At 51.1% G+C, this 16019-nt stretch overlaps 1 protein-coding gene across 3 annotated transcripts in view; it reads left to right on the top strand.

Moving 5' to 3' along the window:
• The window catches only part of RAD54L2 (RAD54 like 2), a 67415-nt gene extending 51406 nt beyond the window's left edge, over positions 1-16009 (top strand). The window contains exons 8-23 of one of the 3 annotated variants that reach the window (XM_082289037.1): positions 250-383; positions 1081-1277; positions 1790-2132; positions 3391-3568; positions 4049-4300; positions 4848-4966; positions 5271-5386; positions 6394-6493; positions 6831-7036; positions 8274-8449; positions 9176-9372; positions 9485-9681; positions 10198-10287; positions 10864-10956; positions 11173-11637; positions 14248-16009. In XM_082289037.1, coding sequence (XP_082145163.1) covers positions 250-383; positions 1081-1277; positions 1790-2132; positions 3391-3568; positions 4049-4300; positions 4848-4966; positions 5271-5386; positions 6394-6493; positions 6831-7036; positions 8274-8449; positions 9176-9372; positions 9485-9681; positions 10198-10287; positions 10864-10956; positions 11173-11637; positions 14248-14315 — 2931 coding nt within the window. In that variant the 3' untranslated portion in view covers positions 14316-16009. Of the gene's footprint in view, positions 1-249; positions 384-1080; positions 1278-1789; positions 2133-3390; positions 3569-4048; positions 4301-4847; positions 4967-5270; positions 5387-6393; positions 6494-6830; positions 7037-8273; positions 8450-9175; positions 9373-9484; positions 9682-10197; positions 10288-10863; positions 10957-11172; positions 14214-14247 lie in introns of those variants that run through there. The other 2 variants (XM_082289036.1, XM_082289035.1) reach the window with 2 other exon arrangements.
• The last annotated feature ends 10 nt before the right edge of the window (positions 16010-16019 follow it).

Here is a 16019-nt window from a genome sequence, read left to right as displayed (position 1 = left end):
GAGGGGCTTCCTTGCAGTGCTTCTTTCTTTGCATAGACAAGGTTGATTAGTGTCCCATCATACATCAAGTTTTATCACATCCTTGCTGCTCTTCCCTCTCTATCATTCCCTTTGTTCCTGAATTTGCATGTTGTGAGCTGCTGCTTCCATCTGAACACACTGGATGTCACTCCCTAATCTCATTTTTGCTCTTAAAAATCCTAAGTAACTCAATCGAGTTTAAATCCTTCTGTGGCTAATTTTTTGCAGGTGAATACGCTCCAAAACTGGCTAGCAGAGTTCAACATGTGGCTCCCAGCACCTGAAAGCCTTCCTGCTGATTATAACTCCAAAGAGGTCCAGCCCCGCACCTTCAAAGTCCACATCCTGAATGATGAACACAAGTAGGTGACAGTAAAAGCTTTTCTGAGCTCTTGGCTCAGGGACCTCTGCTTCTCTCTGGGTCATTTTCCTTGCATGGATCAGGGCAGTGCAGTGGTCCTGGGGAATTCTCAGTTCATTGGCTCTATTCATACACCTACCTGTTGAGGTCTTCACCTTCAGGGTGGGATATATGTGAATCTGCTGATGTCACTCCAGCCATGTGGCCAGGATCTGATGTACTGTGGTGGACTGAGCAAAGACAGTGTCTTCATCTGAACCAGTTCTGAGCAGGCTGGAAGGGAAGGAAGCCTGAGGGACAGGAGCATTGGAAGAGACAACAGGGGATAAACAACCGAAGATTAAAACCATGTGCACTGGCAGCTCATTCTGAAAATGGTTTTTGCAGAGGCAGACTCAACAGCTCTATAAAAAGGGAACTCTTTGAGTTTGATATGCTTGTGTGCATGACAGACTTCTACACCTCAGTTCCTGTAAGGATTTGTCAGTCTCAACACTGCTATCCATGGCCCATAAAAGGCTTTTATTCCCCTCTGTATCAGTTTGTTTCCCAAAGAAATTTAATTGTATCCCTCCATCTGGTTTGATGTGAGAAAAGTGCTTTAATTAATGCATTGGTCTTTTTTCTCAGCAGACTCCAATCCAGTGATTCAACCTGAAACTGGAGTAAAGCTTACAGTTTATTTGGTTGTTTTGTAGGACGACAGCTGCACGTGCAAAGGTGGTGAATGACTGGGTGACAGAAGGTGGTGTGCTGCTGATGGGATACGAGATGTACCGTCTCCTCTCACTGAAGAAGTCCTTTGCCACTGGCAGGAAGAAGAGAACAAAGAAACAAACTGGCCCTGTCATTATTGACTTGGATGAGGAAGACCGGCAGCAGGAGCTTCTGAAAGGTGGGAAGTCAGCCCTTGAGGGAGAGTGTGACTCTGCTGTCCAGCTGGCTGTCAGCTGTGGCAGCACAAGGAAACAACCTGTAACTTGCTTTTAACATGATCAAACTTTGCTGGGCAGGATTGTGTCTTTGGAGGGAGAAGGTTGTTGTGCTTTGTCTGAGTCTTTAGTTTCTTGAAAGAGCTGCAAGTGTGGAATTCAGTACACTGAACTGTGGGATTTGTCAGTGTGAGATTTGCCCCTCTGATTTGATGCAAGACACCCAACTTGATGCAATGCAGGTCATTGAGCAGAAATCAAGGAGCAGTCATGTTTGCTCATTACCACATTTTGCTAAATCAGAGCTAGTGTCTAGTCATATGTTATCTCCTGCATCAGCCTTGCTCTCTGCACCCATAGATACTGCCTTTTTGTCTTTCAGAACTACCCCTCTTTTATGAAGCTGGTGACCTTATAAAATCAGAACTTTGTCTTATCCATCTCTAACTAAAACATAATGTTCCTTTGTCCTCAGGGATTGAGAAGGCTTTGTCTCGCCCCGGCCCAGATGTGGTTATTTGTGACGAAGGACACCGGATAAAGAACTGCCATGCCAGCACTTCCCAGGCGCTCAAGAACATCCGCTCGCGCCGGCGGGTGGTGCTGACTGGGTACCCGCTGCAGAACAACCTCATCGAGTACTGGTGCATGGTGGACTTTGTGCGGCCTGACTTCCTGGGCTCGCGGCAGGAGTTCAGTAACATGTTTGAGCGGCCCATCCTGAACGGGCAGTGCATTGACAGCACCCCCCAGGACGTGCGGCTGATGCGGTACCGCAGCCACGTCCTGCACAGCCTGCTGGAGGGCTTCGTGCAGCGGTGAGTCCACAGGGGGTTCTCAGGGGTGTAGGCCATGCAAACAGCCCCTTCATCCCAAGTTACTTGGCTTGTTGGCTGAGTTTATGTACTACAACTAAATCTTGCTGCCTTATTGAATCGTGGAGTCATTTAGGTTGGAAAAAGACCTGTAAGATCATCAATTCCAACTGTTAACCCAGCAGAGCCACCACTAAACCTTGTCCCCAGGTGCCACATCTACGAGTCTTTTAAATCCCTCCAGGGTTCATGACTCCACCACTTTCCTGAACTATCTGTTCCAATGTCTGACTACCCGTTCCATGAAGAAATTTTTTCTAATATCCAATCTAGACTGCCCCGGCACAATATGAGGCCATTTCCTCTTGTCTTACTACTGTTACCTGGGGGAGAAGAGATTGTCCCCTACGTGGGTATAACCTACTTTTAGGTAGTTGTGGAGAGAGAGAGAAGTCCCCCCAAAGCCTCCTTTCCTCCAGGCTGAGCTCCCTCAGCTGTTTCTCATCAGACTTGTGCTCCAGACCCTTCCCCAGCTCCATTGCCTGAATCTGGACATGCTCCAGCACCTCACTGTCTTGTGTTGAGGGGCCCGAAACTGAACCCAGGATTCAAGGCAGGGCCTCACCAGTGCTGACTACAGGGGGAGAGTCACTGCCCTGGCCCTGCTGACCACACTAAAGTTGGTTTGCTTTGGTACCACAGACTCTGATATTAGAGAACTATACGTCTAACTGCCCCAGAGTGACCTCAGGTTTATTTTGATGGCTTAATAGCCAATTTGGTTGTGCACTTTGTGACATCCTTATCCAAGGATCTGAAACTGTTTCATGAAAATGTTAAGAAAAGTGACAGTGACTCCACCACTCTGGAAACAAACCAGCATTTTTTTCTCAGATGAGGATTCTAAGATGATGGTCTGAAGTGTCTTAATCATTGGCAGAGCTGAAAACAGACTTTACGCCTTTTTTCTATTTTTCAGCTACCATGGAAAACAGGACTTTCATCACCCTCTTAACTCTGTGACCTGTGCTAGAAGATTGTAATGTTTGAGGTCTTTGTAATTGTGTTTACAATTGGTATTTGGCTGCAGGAAGAGTATCTCAGAAGTGACATGCATTAGAGAAACATGCAATTTAGAAGTCCTTCTCCCTGCAGCCGGGTGGGCAAGAACTCAAATCTTACCCTACAGGCAGCCACAGGGAGATCATATTGGGAAATTCCCTTCCCTGTATTTATCTCACTGTTTTTATTTCCTCCACAGGCGAGGCCACAACGTGCTGAAGGTTCAGCTCCCATCTAAGGAAGAACATGTCATTCTGGTACGTCTGTCCAAGATCCAGCGGGCCCTTTACACGGAGTTCATGAACCGGTTCCGAGATGCAGGCAACAGTGGCTGGCTGGGACTGAACCCACTCAAAGCTTTCTGTGTCTGTTGTAAGGTAGGTTTTAGCAGAAGATGCAAAGAAGAGTTCTAATATGTTGGGGAAAGGGGAATGTAAGTCAGAAGAGGAGGTGAAAGAAGGCCGGGGACATTATGTCTCCCCAGAGTGCTCTGCAGTGGTTCAACAGTATTGTTATCTTTGCTTCCAGAACTGGACTGCAGGGATGTTAAATGTCTCTTTCAAACTGTGCAAGAAACCTGCTGCCGTCAGCTGAAATAGTCTGGGCTGGTATCTTAAACTGCATAACTTTACCTGCTGTAGTGCAAACAGGCAGCTTCCTCTGCTTTTGTGCTGTGTGGGGTGCACAGTGACCTCCTGGTTTGTTCTCAAGGAAAGAATTGGGCACTTTAAAAGATATGAGAGCCAGAAGAAGTATTAGTTCCTTCCTTTGAATAGCTATGGGGGCTTTCAGGTCACAATCATTGGCAAGCAGCAGACTAGTGCAGGTCTAACCACTTTCTTTCTTTATCCCTTCAGATCTGGAACCATCCAGATGTGTTGTATGAAGCTCTGCAAAAGGAAAATCTGGCAAATGAGCAGGATTTGGATGTGGATGACCTTAGCACAGCAAGTACTAATTCCCGCTGCCAGCCTCAGGGAATTAAAGTCAAAACAGAGAGTAATACTTTGGCATCACCAGTTGGAGAAGCGACTAATAGCAAGTTCCTCCAGAGTGTTGGCTTCAACCCTTTTCAGGAGAGAGCAAATCAGGTCGTAACTTATGAGTGGGTGAGTGTCACTGCTGGAGAACTCTTGATTTGGAGAGTCTGAAAGGCTGGACAGTTTTCTGAAGCAGAGCAAAGAGAAAACTCTTCTGTTTGAGTTGTGGGTTTCTCTTTTGTTCTCTTTACCACAGAGCATCTTGAAAAGCATGGCGCTAGGAGGGGTTTGTGACTCTCATGAGGTAGAAGTGCAGGCAGCACTCTTATGCCATTGCTCTCATCTGACCAAAAAGGCCGTGGACTTTGCTATTCTAAATAAAGGTGTTAGGATGAAGTTTGATCTAAATAAGATGGTGGTAAATCTAGAAGGATGGAGCAAAGCTCTTGAGATAAGAGTCATGACAGGTTAAGAGGATACTCATCGAAGAAGTTTGTCATTTGGAGCTTTTGGAATAGGAGGTAGCAGCAGTAGTTGAGAATAACATTGTCACCTCAAACAACTGGATGTAAATAACCTCATTGCCATCATTTATTCCTCTCACCTTGAGACAGGGTTGTTGAACTAAACAGGGAATGAGCAACTCCACCTGTAATAGTCTCCCGTTTCTCGGTAGGCCAAAGACATCTTGTGTGACTACCAGACGGGAGTCCTGGAGAACTCACCCAAGATGGTGCTACTTTTCCACCTAATTGAGGAAAGTGTGAAGCTTGGAGACAAGATCTTGGTCTTCAGGTAAGCAGAGTATCAACAGCGGATCCTACAGTCATTAAATACTGGAGCAGTTGGATCCCCCCTGGTACTAGCAGGTTGTTACACAGGGTGAATGGTGTGGCAGTTCCCCTTCTCTCCTTTCTTGTATTAATGTTGATTTTCATCCATGGATTTTATACTTCTGCCACTGTCACATTACTAGTGAGGAGTGTGCTGCACAAACAGGGTTTGGAACCATCAGCTCTGTCATGGTTGGGGAAAGGTTCTGATATTCCACTTTTGCTGCTGGGGGGCTTTTTCCTGAACAGAGATCTTGGTTTTGCAGCCAGAGCTTGTCCACCTTATCTGTCATTGAAGAGTTTTTGGCAAAGAGACCGATGCCGAGTCCTCCAGGCTCAGATGGAGGAGTTCATAACTGGGTCCGAAACATCAACTACTACAGTGAGTGCAGCCTCCTCTCTTTTGTTGTGACACTGTTTGATCCTGTGAAGGACTAATTCCTGAAAATCGCCCACCATCTCCTTTTAGTTGTCTTTGAGTGTGAAAATGCTCTGCTGAAGCATTCTTCTGATGAACCTCTTTCAGACTGTTCTTACTTCAGTTGTTTTGGAAGACAATGTCAGTTGGATGGCAGCTAGCCAGTAATTTCCAAATCCTCTTTTGACATCTTACTTAGAAGATGTTAGACATCTTTGACACCTCACTTACACACTACTGCTTTTTTAAAGTTGCAAAAAATACTTTTTGCTTCCTGTTGGCTATTTGCTAGATCTTGCTTCCAAAATCAGAATCACTGTGGAATGCTTTCACTTGCTCAAGGCTGTGAATTCCTCTCCCTTCTTCCCCAGCTTTAAATCTTTTTCTCGTATGGGTTGTTGCTTTGTGTGGCTACTTTACAGGCCAGGACTGAGACGAGTGGTGGATATGGTGTTCCTGATTTTTGCAGAGCTGCCAGAAGCAAGCTGCTGCCCAGGAACAGAGACATGACACTCCCTGCACTCCTCTACACCAGTGCTCTCTGTGCTCAGTTTCTGGGGGTTTGCCAAAGGCTTTACAATTTTGCTTTCTCTTGGTTCCTGGAGCTTCCTGCATACACGAGGCCTTTGTTCCTGTTGTTCTTGCTTGCTATCCATCTTGCCTAAAGCTGAGCCTTAATGGGCTAAATGTGTTGTAGTGCTCCCAGGCCTGGCACTGACAAGCTTGAGTAATGTTTTACTTGATCTTTCAATTGAGCAAGTCCCAACCTGGCTGGCTGCATTGCACCTGCCTGGCTGGGCATATTACAGGTACAGAGTGGTCCAGTTGAGATCCTGCAGTACATGACTTGAAAAGATCCAGAACTGGTTTGGAACCAGTTTCAAAGATCAGTGTTTGGAAAGTGGGTTTGTTCTGATAGAAATCCCCCAAACATACAGAGCTTTTAAATGTATCTTTAATTTCCTTCTCAGGACTGGATGGCAGCACCTCTGCCTCAGAAAGAGAACGGCTGATTAACCAGTTTAATGATCCCAGCAACACCTCTGTTTGGCTCTTCCTTTTATCCACACGGTGAGTTGGCTGGAGCAGAAGGGCACGTGGGAGGACTCGTACTGTGTTCTGGATGCATGTCGGTTTTCAGTTCTTAACTTCCTTTGTAATATACTCTCCATGCATGATAGTGCCATCTGCTTCTGAATTCCCTAGGGATGTAGGATTTCAGCCTTAGGCCTCTGCAACCTTAGACCTCAAGCCTGACAGTCTTGAAAACCAAACTTGGGTTTTAAGTTTGACTGGAGGAAATTTTCCATAGACCCTTTATGGACTCTTGGCTGTGATGATTGTCCCCTACGTAGAAGTTTTGGAAATTGGCCATGGCAGCAGTTTGAAATTTGCCTTAATTTTCCAGTGCTGGGTGTTTGGGTGTCAACCTCATTGGAGCAAACAGAGTGGTGGTGTTTGATGCTTCCTGGAACCCGTGCCACGACGCCCAGGCCGTGTGCCGCGTGTACCGCTACGGGCAGAAGAAGCCATGCCACATCTACAGACTGGTTTCTGATTACACCCTGGAGAAGAAGATCTATGACCGTCAGATCTCCAAGCAGGGCATGTCAGGTAAGTGTGGATGAACACAACGTTCCACTCTCAGCTTTCACTCCTCTTAGCTCCTGTAAGCCCTGTTTCTGTGGGATTTGTAACTGCTTTTTTTAAGGTTGAAAACCAGACAAAGAGGTAATAGGCACTGTCTCAGGGCTATGTTTGATGTTTGAGTTAGCATTGACATGGGATTCTGTAAGAATTTCATGGTGGTAGAGCCAGCATCCTGCAACAAGGTTGTGGTCCCAATCCATTGCTGTGCCATTTACTTTCTCTGCTCCTCTTCTGGCTGCTGCAACAGACTGGAGACTTGGGGGGTGCTCATCCTTTGTTCCCCTCTGCCTGGTTATTGCTCATTTAAACTGGGTATTACTCCATAAATAGCTCTGTGTCTCCATTTTTCCTGCAGTGAGAGAGGGAAAATAGCTAAATTAAAACATATATTGATACCTTTGACTTATAGTGCTTGCTTAAATGCCAAGCATAATCAATTCACTGTGGTTCTGACCTGCCTTTGTACCGAAAGTATCTTTCATGGTGGTTTGTGCCAGTTGTCAAGCTGCTCTCATAGAATGTGCAGCTGAGGGTTGTGGTGACCCAAAGAGAGCTCTGTGTCCTTCTTTGCTCAAAACCCAACTCCAGAGGCAGCAGTCCAACGTGATCAGCTCAGTTCGCTGTTGTGCACTCGAGGTGGAGTCCCCTGGCAGCTGGCTTGGCTCCCAGGAGAGTCCTGGATAGAGGTGTTTTCTCCATGTGCTCCCATTTGACCTGTGTGCCAGAGGCAATATTCAAGGAAAACATTCAGGCTCTTGAGAGGGAGGGAATGTGGCTGCTTTTCTGAGCTTTCCACTTTAATACATAGTTATTAATTTGAGCCTTTTTGGTGGGATTTGTGGGAGAACACATGCTGATGTGGCTGCAGTTCTGTCCCAGGACATGTATGTTTACAGCCTTGTTACATGAGGTGGGACGCTAGCCACAATTAGTTTTGTGTTCCTGTTTGCCAGGAGCTTGGTGACCTACACAGCTTTGCTGAGCAGTCTGGAGCACAGGCACTTGTCAGCCTGACTTGGTCAAACAGGCTTGGCTCTGAACATGATGATTTTTCTCCTTGCCCTGACATTTATCGAATACTTCTGAGGATTGTGTAGATTGCAAGGAGGGAGCTGTGTTAGGACAGAAGTGTAGGAAGGGCAGCAGGCAGGCAGCACTGATCTCTTCCCTTCTCTGCTCACTCCATTCATCTCTTTTCCAGATCGGGTGGTGGATGATCTGAACCCAGTGCTGAACTTCACTCGACGGGAGGTGGAGAACCTGCTGCATTTTGTGGAAGAAGAATCTGACCCTGCTCAGCTCTCCCTCAATCCGAGCAAGATGAAGGAGTCTGTTCTACAATTAGCCTGTCTCAAGTATCCTCACCTCATCACCAAGGTAAGACCAGCCTGCTTCCTTGCTGGCACTGCACAGGCAGGAATGGGCCTGGAGGAGTCTGGCAGTGAGATGGGGCCATGGTGGCAAGAAGGATGCACCTGGGTGCTGGTGGGAATAGGCAGAAAATTCTCTAGAGATGACCCAAAGATCCTTGCCCTTCCCTGTGATATCTTCCACTCATTTAGAAACACCTCTGTCCTGTACAGGTTTGGGGGAAGGTTGTCAGGCATCCCTTTCTTCAACTTGATGCTGAGTGCAAAGGTGGCAGTGGAATATCCCAGCTTGCTACCAGCTCTTTTCCTGGGGTGACTTTAAACTAAAGCTGGGACAGGCAGCACTGGCCTGTGCTGTCAGGAGTATCACTTGTGGGGTGGTGCTGCAGAGTGGGCCTGTGCTAGGTGCTATGGGGTTCTGGGGGCTGTGTGACATTGCGGCGGGCTCAGTGCTTGTGCTCTTGGCCTGGCCAAAGCTCCTCGGTTTTGCTGTATGCTCATGCTAAGTGATGGCCTTGGCTGGGCAGGTGATGACATTAGCTGACTGTCACCCTTCAAGATGAGCCTTGGTCACATCCACAGTGTTGTCCCCCACACGTGCTTTGCCATGGCCAGCTCTGCCAGCCTGGGAAGGAGAAAGGCTGCCGCAGGGAGCGGGTGGCTGCCGTTCGGGGTGTGCTGGTTCCCTCTTGCGGTCTGTGGGTGCCAGAACCGCGGTGCTGTGGGGTTGCAGGAGCCTTTTCAGCACGAGTCACTGCTGATCGACCGGAAGGAGCACAAGCTGACCAAGGCAGAGAAAAAAGCAGCCAAGAAGAGCTATGAGGAGGAAAAGCGAGCATCCGTCCCCTACACCCGGCCGTCCTACGCACAGTATTACCCAGCCAGTGACCAGAGTCTGACAAGCATCCCTGCCTTTAGCCAGAGGAACTGGTGAGCACCTGCCCCTTCCCTTCTCCCCAGGCTGTAGACATGAAATGAGCAGGCAGAGGATACTTATCCCTGTGGGGTGGGCGCTGCACTCTCCTCCCTCCTCTCTCACTAGGCGACCAGCCCTCAAGGGTGAGGACAAACCGGTGGCAAGCGTCCGCCCAGTTCAGTCCACCCCCATTCCAATGATGCCCCGGCACGTCCCCATGGGCAGTGCAGGATCAACCTCAAGTTCCAACCCTGCTGTCAACTTTCCCATCAACTATCTACAGCGAGCTGGTGTCTTTGTGCAGAAGATTGTTACCACCACGGGTGAGTTGCTGCTGCTCACAGTGGGTTGGGTTGTGATGCCCATGGTAAATTGAGGATGCCCATGGTGAACTGAGGATCAGGGTGAGTTGTTGATGCCCACATGGGCTGTGGGCAGATGGGCATCAGAGCCAAAGATACTATCTCTCCGCAGTTGAGTGGTTCCCCTGTGCCTGGAGAACTTTCCCTGCAGGTATGCAAGAGTCATGGACCTGGCGGATTGCTGGGAGAGAACTTTCCCTGATAGGACCTGCAATACTGTCACTGGTGATCCTGGAGATGCTGTGCCAGGACAGCATGGCTTTTGCTTCCTTGGTAGCCTTCCTTGGCAGCCTTCCTTGGCAGCCTCTGCTGCCTTCCTGTGCTGTGTAGAAATAAACCCAGGGCTTGCTTATAGCACAGCACATAGGAGAGACAACTGCACTGCAAAAAAAGGGGTTGGTGGTGCACCTGCTCTCTCCTGGCTGTGGCTGGTGGGTAGATTAACAGGCACTATTCTGTTTCTTTCCCTACTGCCAGATATTGTGATTCCGGGTACAAACACATCCACTGATGTACAGGCAAGAATCAGTGCTGGCGAGAGCATCCACATCATCCGAGGGACAAAAGGTAATTCTGTCCTGCTAAGATTTGTGGATAGGGTCCTAGCCAGTGCTAATTAGGAAAGAAAATGATGTAAAGCCATGAAACAGTCCTTTGAGAAAAAAGAAACAAGAAGGGGACGAGGTCTAAAGTTTGCCGTGACTCTGTTGCTGCCCATGCTCTGGGTGTGCTGATGCTGCAGGGCTGTTGCAGCTGTGGCTGCTCCTGTCCCTGAGAGGAGCTGTTGAACTTCGTGGCTCAGTTCTTCCTTCTCACAATACTCACTGCAAGTCCTGAGGCAGCCAAACATTCCCTGGTTCTCCCAGAGCAAAGTGTTCCAAATGTGAAGTTCCACATTTCCCACTGGCAGCACACTGGGAGGGGGTGATCTCCGGTCCAGGAAAGCTGAAAGGGTGAAAATGAAGGGTGAAGAAGGGGATAGAAGCTCCACACTAATCTCCCTACAGGATCTGGGCTGGGCCTGTGTAGTGCTGCTGTATTGTTCTTGCCCAAGGAACCTTGCAGGCTCACAGATTCAGGTCCTGAGCTGAGACTGCAGTAGTAATGAAGTTGTTGAATAAAGTTGTCCTGCCTGTGTTCCAGGGACGTATATCCGGACCAGTGACGGTCGGATTTTTGCCATACGGACCACTGGGAAGCCAAAGGGCAATGAAGACCGTCGGACAGCTGCCTCAGGTAGGGGCCAGTGGGTGCTGTGTGGGGCTTGCACATGTGCTTTCCTACTGGAGTGTATGCGGCAGTATGCCCTGGCGTGTTCCATCATGTCTGTGTTTAGAGCTGACCCCGCCATCTCCCCGAGATATTCCCACCTTCCTTTCCACTGTTGCCTCTTGGCCCACAGGTTTTTCTCTGAGGTCGTCTTTCTCACCTGCCCCATCTCCTTGTTTGCAGGCTCCCAGAGCTCTTCCCTGGAGTCCACGAGCAATGGCAGACACAGTGCCTCATCCCCGCAGCTCCCCAGCGCCGAGGAGCTCACTCGGCCCATCTCCCCCGACAGCCCCGAGATCATCAGTGAGCTGCAGCAGTACGCGGAGGCGGCGGCCGCGCGCGAGTCCCGCCACAGCTCTCCCAGCACCAACGCGGCGCAGGGCCACGCCGCCCGCACGGACAACGCGCCCGGCGCCACCGCCCGAGGAGCCGAGCAGCGCGTGGGGGTTCACTGCATGGCTCCCTCCGTGTCCTCGGCCCTGCCAGCCACCAGCCAGCACGGCGATGCCCATCCGGTGTTGGACTTACGGGGCAACAAGCGCAAGTCAACGTCGCCGTCGGCTCCGGAGGAGCAATCCCGGAGGCAGCAGAAGAAGCGCCAGTTGCCATCGTCCGTGCAGCCGTACGAACACGGGTACCCCGTCTCTGGTGGGTTCACCATGCCTCCTGTCTCTTTAAACCACAACCTAACCCATCCATTTGCCTCCCAGCCAGGAAACTCCTTGTACATGGGCACTGGCTCCTCTTATTACCAGCTGCCCAATTTACTCCCAGACCCTCATCTGGTGTTCCCTGTGACTACTGACCCTCTGCTGACAGCCGGCACCGCCAGCTCTTCTGCTGCTACCTCAGCCACCGCCAGCGTCCCCTCATTCATGCTAAACCCTTCTCTGACAGGGGTGCTGCCCAATTACTCGCTTCCCTTCACGCAGTCACTCCTGCCCGAGCCCAGGATGTTCGCTCCTTTCCCAGCCCCCGTCTTGCCTAGCAGCCTTCCCAGGAGCATGGCATCTGCCTACCCTGGCTACATGTCCCCTCACTCGGGCTACCCGGCTGGGGGTCTCCTTCGGTCCCAGGTGCCTCAGTTTGAACCCCAGGAGGTCCCAGAGGTGGGATGCAGCTCTAATGATGAGGACAAAGACGACGATGTCATAGAGATCACAGGGAAATAAAAAGGCCCAGCTCCTGCTCGGTCTCAGCTCTGCCAGGAGGCAAAAGTTGCAGGACCTTTTTGGGAGTCAGGATTTTCCCTCTGGGCCACGGCAGTGGGTGGAGAGGATGCAAAGGGTGTGGCGTGGGGGTGGTTTTGTTCTTTTCGTTTTGTTTTGTTGTTTTTTAGCTGTCAAGGATAAGAATTGTATTAGGGGCTGGGAGATGGGAGAGGGATAGAGTGGACCTGTGAGAGCCGGGGGAGCAAGAGCCAGGGGAGGAGGGAAGCAGCAATGCAAACTGTAGGAGTGCCTCCCCCCATGCTCTGTCTTGTCTGTCTCTGTTCTCTGTCTTGTCTGGCCGTGGAGGCTTGGTGTTGTGAGTCACTGCCCCTCTCAGGCCTGGAGGCGTGGGCTTGACCGCTGGCAGGGCCAAGCTCCTCTCACATGAACTGCCTTATCTGTGAACTTCTCCCACTGAGAGAAGGGTGGGCCAGGGGTAACTCCACCAGAGCTTGGGGACAAAGTGTTTTTAATGGGGAGGGAGTGGGGAGGCTTCTACATTGTGTATGTTGGGGCAGGGAGGGAGGGGATTGATGTCAAAAAAAAGAAGAAAGAAAAAAAAAAGATAAAAAAAAGAAAATACCCCACAATTTGTCACCCTCTTCAAATTCACATGAGACTAGTGTGAGGGCTCTAGGCAGGCTCCTGTGCCAGGGCTCTGGTGGGGGGCTCCCCCAGGCCCTTCTGGAGGGTCCCGTCCAAGGTAGGTTGGCCCTGTGGGTCTGATGCCACCTCTGTGTGCCAGGCCAGATGCGTGGAGCAGTGTCTTGGTGGCCATCAGAGGGGAATCCTGGTGACTTCCCTGTCTCCTGCCAGGCTGTGCAAAGGCCACGTCTCACCCTGCTGTGGCCCACCAGATCCAGGGGTGGGTGGGCTCGCTGCTGCTTCTGAACAGCACCAGGCAGTGGAGAAGGTTGGGAGGGGACACTGGACCAGTGCCAGTTGCTGTTGAATCTGTGACTGGAGGGACTTCCCCCTGCACAGAATCTCTACATTAATTTATTTCATGAAGGCATAATATTTATTGTCTGGGGGAGTCTTTCTTTCTACTTTTAAATTAATTTCCATATTAAAAAAAATAAAAAGCTGGCCTCCATCATGCAGTGGTCGCTTGTTGGGTTGTCTGTGTGGGGAGAAGCAGACGGTTGACCAAAGCCTAGCCTAGGAGCAGGGCCAACTGTGGAGGTGGCCTGTGGCTGACCTGGGTGGCACCGATTGGATGTGCCCTATCAGGGCATTCTGCCAGAGCAGAAGCTGCTCTGAGTGCTGAGCAGCTGGAGGGAGGATGGAATCCTTTTGTCATAGGGCAGGTGGAGGAGCGCATGTGGAAGCCTCCTGTGCTCATTCCCAGTGAGAAGAAGGAGAGCTGTGAGGTGTGTGGAGCTGGGAAAGCAGAGCTCTTGCTGGGGAAGTGCCTTTCCCCACACAGGGAGCGGCCCCCCCCTGCTCGGCCCCACAAGTGCAGAGCCTGGTCCTAGCCCTGCCAGTGAGCACCCTGGCAGCTCCTCAGGGCCAGGGCTCCTAGGGAGAGGCTGGGATACCCAGGTGCAGCTGGACTTGGAGCATGTGACAGCGTGTGTGAACGCACTAGGATGGACACTTGAAACCCAGGAACCTCCGTGTCACATTTGAGTGTCACCATGCAGGAGCTGTGCTTGCCTGCGTTGGATGTCCCTGAAGCTGGTGGTAGGCTGTAGGGGACCCCTAGGCCATGGAAGCTGCAGTCACTGGTGTTTGCTGGGACCAACTAGATGTAGGAAAGGGTAGGATGTCCTGACATCCTCCACCAAAGGGGTGCTGGAAGATGGGGACCTCCCTTCCTGAGAGAGAGAGGGGTGTGTGTGCACGCGTGTGTTACGGAAACATAATAAAAAATGTTACGGGGCTTTCCTAGTGTCTTTCTCTGTTTAATGGACATTGTCTGTCAAACATAACCACACCATTCATAGAAGCCTTAGATCAACAGTTTAGCTATGCAAATTATTTTAATTATTTTTTTAAAAAAAACAAACATTAAAATAGTGCTTTCTTCTTTAACATATCCTAGGAGTTGAAAACCGAGGGGTTCTGAGCAAACTGCTGGACAACTTGTCTTTGGATGCACCATGGAAATAAAAATCAAACCCCCCCACAAAAGTAACAAAGCAAATTAACTGATGGTGTTCATGCAAGTTTCTCCAAAGACTTGACAGTGCTGCATCTGTGAGTCATGCCCTCCTGTGCTCTGTGTGTCCACCTCATGCACTACCCTGTGACACTGATTGTATGACCAGCTTGCCCAGATGTCCGTTGCATCCCTGTGAGGCTGTCAGTTTTCCGGTGGATTTGGGGAATGGACCTAGGCAAGGGCTTTCCTTGTCGAGAGTAGCAAATGTTGAGACCTGCGGGCGCATGTGGGAGGTGGGAACATGAGCAGAGCCCCCAGAGCCCTGTGGCTGCCCCAGCCCTTCCTGTGGGGGTCAGGGTAGTGGGTTCATCCAAGGGACCCTCCCACGTCATCTCTGAAAGGGGCCTGTGCTGGGACAAGGTGTGAAGATGTGGCTGGGGGCAGTCAGCACCGTGGTCTGGATGTGGTACTGGTGACTGCGCACCTCTCTGCTCCTTGCCTCTCCAGGAGAGTGCCCAGGGCTTCCAGAGCAGGCCCTGGCACATCCCTGCACTGCCACCTGATGTTCTCCAGTGGTTCCCTGTGGCTGTAGGAGCTGAGGGTGACTGGCATTCTGCTGCCACAGGGTGCAGAATGTGCCCTGGGCTGGCTGTTAACCCAGCACCAGGGTGGGGTGTGAGGGCTCTTCTGGCTCCTGTGTGGCCATGATTTGGAGACCCCTTGGCAGCCTCCTGTGGTGCGGCTGCTCTGTGCGTGACCCGCTGCTGGCAAACATCGGCCCTGGGCAGCTGCAGCACAGGGGCCCTGCCCAGCAAGTGCCCAAGTACAGCCCCAGCCCCAGCTCTGCCCCATCCACCAGCCCTGGGCACCCCCTTAGTGAGGGGATGGGCCCTGGCAGAGCCTCGGCTGAGAGGTGGTCACGGAGATGGCCGTGATGCCCTGACCACAGGGCTCCCATGGGAGCTGGCAGTGGCTGGGGCTGCTCCAAGGCAGCCGGAGGCACCTGCTCTCCCATGGTGCCATGGGAAGGATTTCCTCTGCCCCACAGAAGCCACGAGGGGGTGTGGGTCATCCCCAGTGGGGGGGGAACTCTCCAAGCCCTAAAACTCTCGTCCCATGGGGCCTGCTCTTCTCCCTCATCTGCTCTCCCTAGAGGTTTCTCGTCTCCAGCATGTGATTCTGCTGCAGAGGGTCGGTCCTCTCTTGGTTTTCCTGAGCCTGGAACAGGGGCTTTCCCTGCACGAGTTAAATTTTTCTTTCGCTGCTGAATTTCTGTCTCCAAATGACCTGATGGGAAGCAGCTGCTGGTTCTCAGAGGGGCTGTGGGTGACACTGAGGACAGCAGTGCAGGACTCTCTGCAGAGGGTTTTGGACAGTAAGGAAGATTTCCGAGCACAGCCCAAGGCCAGGGCAGATCTGTGGGGGCCTCGGGAATGGTCAGCTGCCCTCCATGCTGGCACCCAGCCCTCGGCCCTTGCCTTTGGTGGGAGGTTTCCACTCCTGGGTGCAGTCAAGTGAAGTCTGGGTACCACTGTGGGACAGTGCCATGGGCATGGGGGGCTGCTGCTGCTCTGTGCCCTGGGCTTGGTGGGCTTGTTGGCCCCACTGCTGATGCAGCTCTTTGGGCTTCCTGGGGAGCTGCAGGGTGGGGGCAACACAGCCCAGCCTGACCCATGTTGGTCAGGATCTGCTGGATGTTGTCCTGCTGGAGT

This window comes from Coloeus monedula, assembly GCF_965178545.1.
Source record: "Coloeus monedula genome assembly, chromosome: 11".
NCBI classification, from domain to species: Eukaryota; Metazoa; Chordata; class Aves; order Passeriformes; family Corvidae; genus Coloeus; species Coloeus monedula.
This window is presented reverse-complemented; position numbering and strand designations above follow the sequence as displayed.